The sequence below is a fragment of the Salmo trutta genome, unplaced genomic scaffold, assembly GCF_901001165.1.
Source record: "Salmo trutta unplaced genomic scaffold, fSalTru1.1, whole genome shotgun sequence".
Classification (NCBI taxonomy): Eukaryota; Metazoa; Chordata; class Actinopteri; order Salmoniformes; family Salmonidae; genus Salmo; species Salmo trutta.
Window position 1 is genome coordinate 35661 of NW_021822752.1, and position 13862 is coordinate 49522.

General features: G+C 46.2%; 1 protein-coding gene across 1 annotated transcript; it reads left to right on the plus strand.

The window, feature by feature from the left end:
• The first annotated feature begins 160 nt into the window (after positions 1 to 160).
• On the plus strand, positions 161 to 11246 carry LOC115184173 (synaptogyrin-2). Its single transcript, XM_029745189.1, has 5 exons — positions 161 to 426; positions 6862 to 6994; positions 8441 to 8545; positions 8829 to 8965; positions 9167 to 11246. Exons 1-5 carry the CDS (start codon positions 307 to 309, stop codon positions 9416 to 9418), a joined length of 747 nt encoding a protein of 248 aa, XP_029601049.1. The 5' UTR covers positions 161 to 306; the 3' UTR covers positions 9419 to 11246.
• The last annotated feature ends 2616 nt before the right edge of the window (positions 11247 to 13862 follow it).

Genomic DNA, 13862 nt, shown 5'->3' on the forward strand with positions numbered 1-13862 from the left:
AAAAGTGAAGAATATTGATACGATGTGGCTCACTTGGTCATGAACATGGTCATACCATGTTCATGACCAAGTGAGCCACATCGTATCAATATTCTTCACTTTTGTGTGAAATTACATTTTCACGACGGTCCCTTGGGAGATAGCGCGCTACGTACGTATGTGTAGGCGTCCTTCTACTTTCAGGAAACTCGTCGGCGAAAAAACAAGAAGGCGGTTGGTAGTCTAGCTATCTGTGTTACAAGGAAGATTCGTGTCTAAATCAACGGTTGCTTGTCTTGTGACTTGTGCTGAACTTGAGCAACAGAAATGGAGGAGACCGGGGGAGTTGGTGGCGCTAGTGCGTACGGAGCTTCGCTCGCAGGCGGTAGCTTCGACTTTCAGAAGTTTGCTAAACAACCGTACACTATCGTGCGCTTCTTGAGTTGGGTGAGTTTGACAAAGCAAGGAACACAGAGAGTAATAACTGGAGTTACTTATTGACAAATGTTTCAAGGAAGTTGAGCACAGAGGCTTAACGTTAACACATTGTCAAACGTTACCTGCCTCTTTGTATAATTTCAAACGCAACTGAGCGAACTATGCCGTTTGTGTTAAATGTTGATCTGATCATCCCGAATATATATATATTTTTTTTACCACAGATAGCCCTTTAATCGCATATTAGCCAATGTGTTATTGTCGACTCGTATTCCTCTTGATAGATGTATAATGTTACAGTTGATGTCACGACACTGCAAAGTACATCTGCTCACGCGGACGTGCAACTGTTGCCAACCGTGTTGACAACAACAATCAAGATAATATTGAAGTGGGTGGGGGCCGGAGTTATTTCCAATTCATTTCATTTTTATCATGATAAATTGATTCGGCCTAGCTATGTGCCTAGGCTACACTTCTAACTAGGCTTACATGGAGCTTCATTGTGTAATGTCACGCATATGGACTGACAGTGTATTGAAGATGTTATCAACACACAGACTGAGGGGAACCAACCCCCATGTGATGCCCGTGGCAGCAGCTGCTGCTGTTATTGTTTAGAAACACAACGCAGAAGTGTACATATAAGACTTAAAGGATTCACACAGCTTGAACTAGGCTAGCTGAAGTGAAACTTAGTGAACACTGTGTGTTTCCATTGTCTGATACAGGTGAGGTTATAGGACAAAGGAAGTAATGGGACAACAGCCTAAAGTAGTCTGAACACATGGACACTTCTGCCTTCTGAGATACCAGGGCCTGTTTGTCCAATAATGACAATCACGCACACAAATTAAACTCTGAGGAAAAATTTTTTCCCTCGACATTAGGCCTATTCTTTGACATAGCAAAAGACGTGTCATATAGAAGTGAGTGGTAGCAGCACCCACTGCCAGCCCATTTTGGTTGGTCATCAACAGGCATGTTGTAATGTCATGTTGCTCCACCAGAAGGCAGTGAGAGGGACTTTCCAAAGAGGAAGAGAAAGAGAGAGAGGTTAGTCAGTCTGTGGTCTGATATGCCTAATGGTAGAGATTGTAATTTTAGGGATCTTCCTGGTTTGATTGGTCCATTAGGTTTGAGGAACTCCAAAAAATGTGTGTGTTGCAGATGTCGATGCGCGTACATATCTACTTTTCAGATGCCCCTAGGCCCTGTTCAATAATATCTGACCAAGACCAGATGCCCCTAGGCCCTGTTCAGTAATATCTGACCAAGACCAGATGCCCCTAGGCCCTGTTCAATAATATCTGACCAAGACCAGATGCCCCTAGGCCCTGTTCAGTAATATCTGACCAAGACCAGATGGCCCTGTTCAGTAATATCTGACCAAGACCAGATGCCCCTAGGCCATGTTCAATAATATCTGACCAAGACCAGATGCCCCTAGGCCATGTTCAGTAATATCTGACCAAGACCAGATGCCCCTAGGCCCTGTTCAGTAATATCTGACCAAGACCAGATGGCCCTGTTCAATAATATCTGACCAAGACCAGATGCCCCTAGGCCCTGTTCAGTAATATCTGACCAAGACCAGATGCCCCTAGGCCCTGTTCAGTAATATCTGACCAAGACCAGATGCCCCTAGGCCCTGTTCAATAATATCTGACCAAGACCAGATGCCCCTAGGCCCTGTTCAGTAATATCTGACCAAGACCAGATGCCCCTAGGCCCTGTTCAGTAATATCTGACCAAGACCAGATGCCCCTAGGCCCTGTTCAGCAATATCTGACCAAGACCAGATGCCCCTAGGCCCTGTTCAATAATATCTGACCAAGACCAGATGCCCCTAGCCCCTGTTCAATAATATCTGACCAAGACCAGATGCCCCTAGGCCCTGTTCAGTAATATCTGACCAAGACGATGCCCCTAGGCCCTGTTCAATAATATCTGACCAAGACCAGATGCCCCTAGGCCCTGTTCAATAATATCTGACCAAGACCAGATGCCCCTAGGCCCTGTTCAATAATATCTGACCAAGACCAGATGCCCCTAGGCCCTGTTCAATAATATCTGACCAAGACCAGATGCCCCTAGGCCCTGTTCAATAATATCTGACCAAGACCAGATGCCCCTAGGCCCTGTTCAATAATATCTGACCAAGACCAGATGGCCCTGTTCAGTAATATCTGACCAAGACCAGATGCCCCTAGGCCCTGTTCAGTAATATCTGACCAAGACCAGATGCCCCTAGGCCCTGTTCAATAATATCTGACCAAGACCAGATGCCCCTAGGCCCTGTTCAATAATATCTGACCAAGACCAGATGGCCCTGTTCAATAATATCTGACCAAAACCAGATGCCCCTAGGCCCTGTTCAATAATATCTGACCAAGACCAGATGCCCCTAGGCCCTGTTCAATAATATCTGACCAAGACCAGATGCCCCTAGGCCCTGTTCAATAATATCTGACCAAGACCAGATGCCCCTAGGCCCTGTTCAGTAATATCTGACCAAGACCAGATGCCCCTAGGCCCTGTTCAATAATATCTGACCAAGACCAGATGCCCCTAGGCCCTGTTCAATAATATCTGACCAAGACCAGATGCCCCTAGGCCCTGTTCAATAATATCTGACCAAGACCAGATGCCCCTAGGCCCTGTTCAGTAATATCTGACCAAGACCAGATGCCCCTAGGCCCTGTTCAATAATATCTGACCAAGACCAGATGCCCCTAGGCCCTGTTCAGTAATATCTGACCAAGACCAGATGCCCCTAGGCCCTGTTCAGTAATATCTGACCAAGACCAGATGCCCCTAGGCCCTGTTCAGTAATATCTGACCAAGACCAGATGCCCCTAGGCCCTGTTCAATAATATCTGACCAAGACCAGATGGCCCTGTTCAATAATATCTGACCAAGACCAGATGCCCCTAGGCCCTGTTCAATAATATCTGACCAAGACCAGATGCCCCTAGGCCCTGTTCAATAATATCTGACCAAGACCAGATGCCCCTAGGCCCTGTTCAATAATATCTGACCAAGACCAGATGCCCCTAGGCCCTGTTCAGTAATATCTGACCAAGACCAGATGCCCCTAGGCCCTGTTCAATAATATCTGACCAAGACCAGATGCCCCTAGGCCCTGTTCAGTAATATCTGACCAAGACGATGCCCCTAGGCCCTGTTCAATAATATCTGACCAAGACCAGATGCCCCTAGGCCCTGTTCAGTAATATCTGACCAAGACCAGATGCCCCTAGGCCCTGTTCAGTAATATCTGACCAAGACCAGATGCCCCTAGGCCCTGTTCAGTAATATCTGACCAAGACCAGATGCCCCTAGGCCCTGTTCAATAATATCTGACCAAGACCAGATGCCCCTAGGCCCTGTTCAGTAATATCTGACCAAGACCAGATGGCCCTGTTCAATAATATCTGACCAAGACCAGATGCCCCTAGGCCCTGTTCAGTAATATCTGACCAAGACCAGATGCCCCTAGGCCCTGTTCAGTAATATCTGACCAAGACCAGATGCCACTAGGCCCTGTTCAGTAATATCTGACCAAGACCAGATGCCCCTAGGCCCTGTTCAATAATATCTGACCAAGACCAGATGCCCCTAGGCCCTGTTCAGTAATATCTGACCAAGACCAGATGCCCCTAGGCCCTGTTCAGTAATATCTGACCAAGACCAGATGCCCCTAGGCCATGTTCAATAATATCTGACCAAGACCAGATGTCCCTAGGCCCTGTTCAACAATATCTAACCTCAGGTCTTGTAGCTACATACCACCAAGATGTCTGTTGCTCAGACAGTCTCCTCCATACAGAGACATACATTAACAGATAACACTAGAGCCACATGGTGGAAATTGTCAGTCTAGTTGGTTTCTAAGTCTGTAAGCCTGAGCAGTGTAGCGTACCAACATGTAAACAGTGTAACACAGTAGGGTCTGTGACTCAAATGGCGTCCTATTGCCTATATAGTGCACTACTTTTGATCAGGGCCCATGGACCTCTGGTCAAAAGAAGTGCCCTATGTAGTGAATAGGTAGCCATTTGGGACACTTCCTAGGTCTGGACAGAATGTGCTGTCTGTCGACACAACCACTTCTCCCTGCTCCCTAACGGTGGGAGCAGAAAGGGGCAGATGGGAGGTAAGGTGATACCCCATCTAGCCCCCCCTCCCTCCAGTGCTCTCTCTAGCAGTCTTCCAAGGACCCTCTCATATCCAGTGGAACACACACTCGTCATCACATAGACACTTGCTCGCACACACGCTCACTCACACACACACACACACACCATTGTTGTATGACATGGCGTAAGGAAATAACATGTGGGTTATCATCTGTTGGTGCTCTCACACTGTTTCCTTTGTTTCTGTCTCTCTTCCATCACTCTTCCTTTCCCTCAGTCAGCATTCTCTCTCTCTGCTGTTGTTGAATTCTCTCTTCCCCAGTCAGCATTCTCTCTGCTGTTGTTGAATTCTCTCTATCTTCCCTCAGTCAGCAGACTCTCTCTCTGCTGTTGTTGAATACAATTTCAATTCAAAAGGGTTTTATTGGCATGGGAGACATGCATTTACATTGCCAAAGCAAGTGAAATTATCAACACATTCTCTCTCTCTCCCCATCACTTCCCTCAGTCAGCAGACTCTCTCTCTGCTGTTGTTGAATTATTTCTGTCTCTCTCGGTTTCTCTGTCTCCCTGGCTTTGATATCTGTTTCTCTCACTTTTCAGTTCTCTCTTTTTGGAACTCCCCAGTAACTATCTGTACCATTCTCTCCCGTTGTCTTTCTTTCTCTGGAAAGAGACACTATTTTCTCCTTTCTCTCTCTTTTCCATCCCATTCTCAAAGGAAACACATTTCTCTCAGTCTCACTAATATTTGAAGAGGAAATTGGTGGCATCTCTGGTCACAAGTATGTCAGTGCTGCTGGGTCACATGACGGTGGTGGACCAGTAACAAGACAGAGACTGGAACTGAACTGACAAGAGGCCTGGGTCTGGTTCATTAGGCACCAAATGGAGAGAGAAAAAACTAGACTAAAACAGGGAGGGACTCCAATAAGAAGTGTTCATTTTTGTTTTCAGTTGTAAAAGGTTTTCTGTTGTCCTAACGAACACGACCCTGGTGTTGGCATCAGGCCCTAGTTTTTCTGTTCTCAGTCATTGGAATGGAAAAAGAGAGAGCATAACTGGATGGTGTCGCCTGTTAGAATATCTTTCAGAAGACCTCTCATCTCCTCTCATTGTATGTTTCTACTGGCCCCGTCATTGATAGATGACTGGATGGAGAAACAAGGCCCCGTCGTTGATGGATGACTGGATGGAGAAACAAGGCCCCGTCGTTGATGGATGACTGGATGGAGAAACAAGGCCCCGTCGTTGATGGATGACTGGGTGGAGAAACAAGGCCCCGTCGTTGAGGGATGGAGAAACAAGGCCCCGTCTTTGAGGGATGGAGAAACGAGGCCCCGTCGTTGACGGATGGAGAAACGAGGCCCCGTCGTTGAGGGATGACTGGATGGAGAAACGAGGCCCCGTCGTTGACGGATGGAGAAACGAGGCCCCGTCGTTGACGGATGGAGAAACGAGGCCCCGTCGTTGAGGGATGGAGAAACGAGGCCCCGTCGTTGAGGGATGGAGAAACGAGGCCCTGTCGTTGAGGGATGGAGAAAACGAGGCCCCGTCGTTGAGGGATGGAGAAACGAGGCCCCGTCGTTGAGGGATGGAGAAACGAGGCCCCGTCGTTGAGGGATGGAGAAACGAGGCCCCGTCGTTGAGGGATGGAGAAACGAGGCCCCGTCGTTGAGGGATGGAGAAACGAGGCCCCGTCGTTGAGGGATGGAGAAACGAGGCCCCGTCGTTGAGGGATGGAGAAACGAGGCCCCGTCGTTGAGGGATGGAGAAACGAGGCCCCGTCGTTGAGCGGATGGAGAAACGAGGCCCCGTCGTTGAGGGATGGAGAAACGAGGCCCCGTCGTTGAGGGATGGAGAAACGAGGCCCCGTCGTTGACGGATGGAGAAACGAGGCCCCGTCGTTGACGGATGGAGAAACGAGGCCCCGTCGTTGACGGATGGAGAAACGAGGCCCCGTCGTTGACGGATGGAGAAACGAGGCCCCGTCGTTGAGGGATGGAGAAACGAGGCCCCGTCGTTGAGGGATGGAGAAACGAGGCCCCGTCGTTGAGGGATGGAGAAACGAGGCCCCGTCGTTGAGGGATGGAGAAACGAGGCCCCGTCGTTGAGGGATGGAGAAACGAGGCCCCGTCGTTGAGGGATGGAGAAACGAGGCCCCGTCGTTGAGGGATGGAGAAACGAGGCCCCGCCGTTGACGGATGGAGAAACGAGGCCCCGTCGTTGATTGACGACTAGATGGATAAATGAACATGCAGGTCACAGTCAAATTGAAACTTTCCTCTCTTCCCCTTCTTAGATTTTTTCCATCGTGGTCTTCTCCTGCATCACGGCGGAGGGATTTGTCAACAAGCCGCACAAACCCGAGGCGCATTGCGTCTTCAACCAGAATGACTCGGCGTGTCACTACGCTGTGGGCATCGGTGTCATAGGTAAGTAGTCTAGTGGTTCTGGGTTACAGGTTCTAATCCCAGGGCTGACGTAAAAATGGTGTTGAGTGAAGTCGCCCCAAGATGCTGATCTTGGGACAGTTAAGCATTTCCCCCTCCATCCCTCACTAACTAATAGTTAGGATTGGGGGAGGGGAAGCAGATCCTAGATCTGTACCTAGGGGAAACCACCCTTGTCTCATAATACCACTCCCCGCAGGAGACTGGGGCTGATTCCTTGTCTCATAATACCACTCACCGCAGGAGACTGGGGCTGATTCCTTGTCTCATAATACGACTCCCCGCAGGAGACTGGGGCTGATTCCTTGTCTCATAATACGACTCCCCGCAGGAGACTGGGGCTGATTCCTTGTCTCATAATACGACTCACCGCAGGAGACTGGGGCTGATTCCTTGTCTCATAATACGACTCCCCGCAGGAGACTGGGGTTCAGTCTTTGTCTCATAATACGACTCCCCGCAGGAGACTGGGGTTCAGTCTTTGTCTCATAATACGACTCCCCGCAGGAGACTAGGGTTCAGTCTTTGTCTCATAATACGACTCCCCGCAGGAGACTGGGGTTCAGTCTTTGTCTCATAATACGACTCCCCGCAGGAGACTAGGGTTCAGTTTTTGTCTCATAATACGACTCCCCGCAGGAGACTAGGGTTCAGTCTTTGTCTCATAATACGACTCCCCGCAGGAGACTAGGGTTCAGTCTTTGTCTCATAATACGACTCCCCGCAGGAGACTGGGGTTCAGTCTTTGTCTCATAATACGACTCCCCGCAGGAGACTAGGGTTCAGTCTTTGTCTCATAATACGACTCCCCGCAGGAGACTAGGGTTCAGTCTTTGTCTCATAATACGACTCCCCGCAGGAGACTGGGGTTCAGTCTTTGTCTCATAATACGACTCCCCGCAGGAGACTAGGGTTCAGTCTTTGTCTCATAATACGACTCCCCGCAGGAGACTGGGGTTCAGTCTTTGTCTCATAATACGACTCCACGCAGGAGACTAGGGTTCAGTCTTTGTCTCATAATACGACTCCCCGCAGGAGACTAGGGTTCAGTCTTTGTCTCATAATACGACTCCCCGCAGGAGACTAGGGTTCAGTCTTTGTCTCATAATACGACTCACCGCAGGAGACTGGGGTTCAGTCTTTGTCTCATAATACGACTCCCCGCAGGAGACTGGGGTTCAGTCTTTGTCTCATAATACGACTCCCCGCAGGAGACTGGGGTTCAGTCTTTGTCTCATAATACGACTCCACGCAGGAGACTAGGGTTCAGTCTTTGTCTCATAATACGACTCCCCGCAGGAGACTGGGGTTCAAACCCTGCGTCCTTCTTACTGTTTCTCCCACTTGCCTGACTCCCCACCTCATTTCCTTACAGTCTCAATACAGTGTTAAAATATATATTTATAAAGTATCTCTTTATTTCTCTAGCCTTCCTGGCCTGTTTTTTCTTCCTCTTATTGGACGCCTACATGCCGCTGATGAGCAACGCAAAAGAGAGGAAGTACGCTGTCATGGCCGACCTGGGATTCTCAGGTGAGGAGGGGGTAAGGGGAGGTGTGTGTGTGTAAACCTAGGGTTGTGGTGTGAGGAAAGAGCTTCCAGGCACATGTGTCTTGTTCATCATAGCACCACATGGAAGAAAACGGACTGAAACGGGGAGGAACTGCCTGGAACGTACAATAAGAAACACTTATATTTTTTTCCATTGATTTAAAGGTTTCATAACATTCTCAGTTGTGTTCCCTAATGAATGTGACCCTGTAGGTAGTTGTAGTGTAAATAAGTATATTCCTTGTTTCTTGTCTGTTTGTATCAGGTGTGTGGACGTTCCTGTGGTTCGTGTGTTTCTGCCTCCTGGCTAGCCAATGGAGTCATACGCTTGATGTCAGAGGAATCCCCCAGGATGCCGCCCGTGCCACTATCGCCTTCTCTTTCTTCTCTATTGCCACCTGGGTGAGGAGGACTGTCACTACAGCTGCCTTACTGCCTCTCCTTTACGACAGCTACACTATGGCCTGGTCATAGCTTCACCACACTGACTGACTTATTCATTGATCCATTGACTGACTGAATGATTCATTCATTAATTGATTCATTGATTGATTTAATTCATTAATTGATTCATGAATTGACTCCTCTTTGTGTCTACAACAGGGAATCCTAACCTACTTCGCTTTGGGGAGATATCGCCGTGGCGTTGCTGATGTCACCCAGAGCATCTACGCCGAGCCTCCGCCGGAGCAGCACACCCCTTACCCTCCGACCTACGCCCCCTCGGCCTACACCCCCACCACCTACTCCCCGTACCCTTCCAGTGCGCCAGACGACTTCCAACAACCCCCCTTCACCCCCAGCACCATCACCTCCACCCAACCCCAGGGGGACTACCAACCCCCCAACTACTGAGGGGCTCCGCGGTGAAGTTTCCCCTAGGTACAGATCTAGGATCAGCTTCACTTCCCCCATTCCTAACCTTAACCATTAGTGGGGGAAATGCAAAACTGACCCAAGATCAGCATCTAGGCCAAGGGGCAATTTCACCATACTATTACTGGGATAGAAGTATGGAGAAAGGAGGTGGAAGCTCCTTGTCACCAGACCTGGGTTCAAATACTATTTGAAATATTTGTTTTGCTTTTGTCTGTCTGCAGTGCAAGGTGGGTGGAGTTTGCACTCGGTCAACTTTTATATTGGTTTAATTTGCAACAGGGAAACTGGATGAAAGCACAGACCGATAAAGTATTTGAAATGGTTTTAAATAGTGTTTGAACACAGGTCTGCTTACTACTAATTCAGTGGATGATGTGGTTAAAGGGAGACTTCTACCCTGAGACAGGGGTGCAGCTGAGGGGGAGGGGCAATAGTCAGAGCCTGGTCACATGACACTGGAGCTCACATGATTTGGGATATGCGAAAAACAGCCAATGAGAGCTCTCGTGGGAGGGGCAAGTGCTTGCTTTAGCTAATCAGTGTGCTTGTCTCCCCCCTCTCTGTTCAGAACTCTAGTCCCCTGCTTCTGTGTTCCAGAAGGAAGGAGAATGTGTATCTGTCAGAGGAGGTTGGTGGGATGCGCTATAGGAGGACCTCCTTATTGTAATGGCTGGAATGGAATAAATGGAACGCTATCAAACATGGAAACCACATGCTTGACTCGGTTCCGTTTATTTCATTCCAGCCATTAGTGAGCCAGCCCTCCTATAGCTTTCTCCCACCAGCCGCCTCTGGTGTCTGTACATACTAGATATTCATAGTCGAACCGCCAATTCTTTGAATGGCTGTAGTGTCTTTTTTTTTAAACATTTTATCTTTTTGTTTTCAATTTAGCACAATTATATTGATGACATGCAAGCACAATGTTTTATTCAATGTCAAAAAAGTATGTTTATTTAATTGACCAGTGTATCATGAGACTACTGAATTCTACAGGATAAGCCAACTATAAGCCAAATGCCCAAGAAAGCCTTATTATTAATGTCTTATGTAAACTGCTGGGTTTTTGCCCCACTTCAGGAGCCGTAGACAGACTTTGTCTGTGTCCCAAATGGCACCCAATTCCCTTTATAGTGGACTACTTTTGACCAGGACCCATAAGGCTCTGGTTAAAAGCAGTGCACTATATATAGGGAATAGGGTGTCATTTAGGATGCAGTATACAAGTCATTTTTCATAACTCTTTAACCCTGTCTATCTGATAACAGTCAAGATAAAGCCTTAAAAAGCTTAAAGAAAAAAAACACATTAAACCACACGTTAAACCGCCGTTGAAAACACAAGGCTTGTTTGCTCAACTGATCTGTGTAATATGCATGTTCCTATCTAGTCATTATGTATTGATTGAGTTTTCAGTCATCTTTCATATGTCTACTGTCCACAAAAACTATAGCAACTGGATGGGTGGAAACCAGGCTGTAACCAGGAGATAAATTAGTCCCAATTCTCCATCCTTCTCCCAAAGCATGCACTGCACTGGCCTACTTTTTCCCCTATGGCTTTGACAATGGTGGAAACTCCCTCCAGCCAATCCTTACACCAGTGCTATGCGTTTAGAACCATGTGCACTGGAAAGGGTGGAGGATGGGAACATAAGTCTTCCACTGCCGCTAGATAAAGCCATCTATGGTTTGTATTACTTAGTGGGTTTCCTATCAGTCTTTCTGAGTCTGAGACCACTCCCTGCTTTGTACTACTAAAGGTAAAAGTACAGTAATTCATGAATAAATCCTCTTACTGCCAAGACTGACTTCAGGAACCTCGGTGCAGCAGCTGGGTCATGTTCATTAGGCACCAAATGGAAGAAAAACCGGCTATATATTAACAAACACACAATTACCGAACTTCAGAAGCTATTTTGAATACATGTTCTTGGTCCAAGAGTCATTAAATGTTCAGAGTACATTGAGGGGAGTTACTGCTTTCAAAACAAGTAAAACAGTTGGAAGGTTTTCATCAGGCAAATGCTCAGTTTGTTTTTCCATTGCAAAAGGTTTTGCTGTGGTGTGCAGTAATGAACACGACCAAGGGCTGCGGCTGTATAGCTCCTGTCCACCAAGGTCCAAGTGTGCTTTGGCACTTCATAGATTACTACTGCAAACCATCTGACTGACTTTAAATGTAAATCATACAGGACTAACTTAAGCACTTGATAACAATACAATACTTGGGATTTCATCAATTGCTTCTTTAAAGTGGCAATCTGCAGATATATTTTTGGATGTATTAATGATATGTAGCAATTGATTCTTGAAGAATAGAACTTAGAAATGCCTCATGAGGTTAGTTCAACTGTTGTACCCCATCAGAACCCAAAATTCTAAGCTTGTTTTACTACAATGTTTGTAAACAAAGTAAATGTAAACAAACCCTATTTAGCCTCAACATGGTTAACTATAATTTTGATATCATGGCTGGTCAGACCTCGTATCCATAACTCTATGAGTTTGAGCCCCATCCCTCAGCTTTTTACCGAAACAGGTGGGGAGACGATTTGTTATTGTTTCAACTGCTGATTGGCGCATTAAAGGAGAAGACTGAAAACAGTAGACGTAGAATACATGGAAGAATGGCTTCTATGTAAATGTTATGCACTTCTCCTTAACAAGAACCCTGGTATACTTTGTTGACGGTGCCTTAGACTTACTGTATGTAATGTTGACACCATGGTGACCTTGAGTCCACCATAGATAAGCATATATGTACTTATTCACATATAGGTAGGTAAATGTAGACACACACATAAATAAGTTGTGTTTATATAAATCATTGGAGTCCACTTGGTCAAAGGGAAGACCTCACTGGTTGTGCCCAAAATGTCACCCTATTCCCTATATAGTGCACTACACTATATGGGCCCTAGTCTAAAGTTGTGCACTACATAGGGATTATAGTGCCGTTTGGGGCAAAAGGGTGTATTTATTAAATGTGAGTGATGCTACTTTGCTAGGCTAGTAGTGGAAACATTTTGGGAGGGTGGAAACGCTCCCTCGGTATTTATATGTATACAGGACAGTGGAGGCTGCTGAGGGGAGGACGGCTCATAATGGCTGGAATGGAATCAGACACGTGGTTGTCTCATGTTTGATTCCATTCCAGACAATATTATGAGCCGTCCTCCCCTCAACAGCCTCCACTGATAGTGTCATCAACCATTTCAACTTTTCCGCTAGTGCCTGTGTAGTGTCTTTCCTACAGAAGGCTCAAACGCGATGGTGTGTACACTCTCTTTGCCCAATCAACCTCCTCAAACTGTCCATATATTTACATTATAAAACCTTGAACAAATTAATTTAAAGTCATGATGGCACGCACTTGAGCAAAAACTGAAGGGCATATTCAGGATTATCAAACTGTTGCCTTGTGTTCATAAATGTCAGCAGATGTGTATGGGAGACGAGTGATGTTGCAATTTGTTTGCAATCCTGAACATACCCCCTAGACGTCCAGCTTGGCCTAGTAAGGCGGCGTCTACACAGGCAGCCAATTCTAATCTTTTGACCAGTGAGATCAGAATTGGGCTGCCTGCATAAATGCAACCTTACTGTTCAAATGAAACCTCACCTGTTAGCAACCTTTATGATTGATAACCAAGAGTTCTGTATGTGATTTGTAGTTTAGTATTGGGACTGAGTTAATTGATTGCATTTTGTTTTCTGTAGTTGTAGGGGTGATGTGTATATTTCACTTTTTGTCCATTGTTTTGTTACGTGATTTTGATTTACCATTGATCTCCACCACCACCACAGATCTAAATGAAATAGTGTAGATTTGAGTTTCTCACTTATTTTACATTTATGAAGTCCATTTGCAAATTCTGTGTCGCACTTCCTTATAACTTTAATGCACCAGAAACCTGTTAGTTCAGTTGTGTTCTATTGAATCCATTGTTGTATAATTAGGAAGTGCCTTTCAACAGCAGCATGTTTGTGATGTCACAAGGTTCTAATTCAATTTCTGTTCTGTCTAAATGATGTGTGTGTCTTCGTGGGGCAGAATAAAATCTGCCTTAAATCCAATATTTGGTCATAATTTGACTGGTTAAAAAAAAATACATGTTTACAAATCCAGATTGAAATGACTGTCTAATGTAACCATGCTACAGTACTGGTAAAATGTGCATTGTAGTGCATAGGGGATTTCTGTATTACCATAAAAATAATCTTAATTGGCAGCTAGTTGTACTGTGCAACAACATGCCAACTGCCAAGACCTAAACAGGTTATTTCAGTCAAGGCTAGTACATTGGATTGCAATCCAACAACATTTATTTCACTCAGTTACTAGGGTGATTGGCAACTATAATCTTAAGTGTTGGGTGCATGTTTCATGAGCTCAAGAAACAGAATTTTCCCCATAC

Bases quoted from the DNA above. Each gene is read 5' to 3' on its own strand.
- LOC115184173 (XM_029745189.1), top strand. From the start codon at position 307: ATGGAGGAGACCGGGGGAGTTGGTGGCGCTAGTGCGTACGGAGCTTCG. The intron at 6,995-8,440 runs GTAAGTAGTCTA...TTATTTCTCTAG, and splicing joins TGTGGGCATCGGTGTCATAG to CCTTCCTGGCCTGTTTTTTC. The intron at 8,966-9,166 runs GTGAGGAGGACT...TGTCTACAACAG, and splicing joins TCTTCTCTATTGCCACCTGG to GGAATCCTAACCTACTTCGC.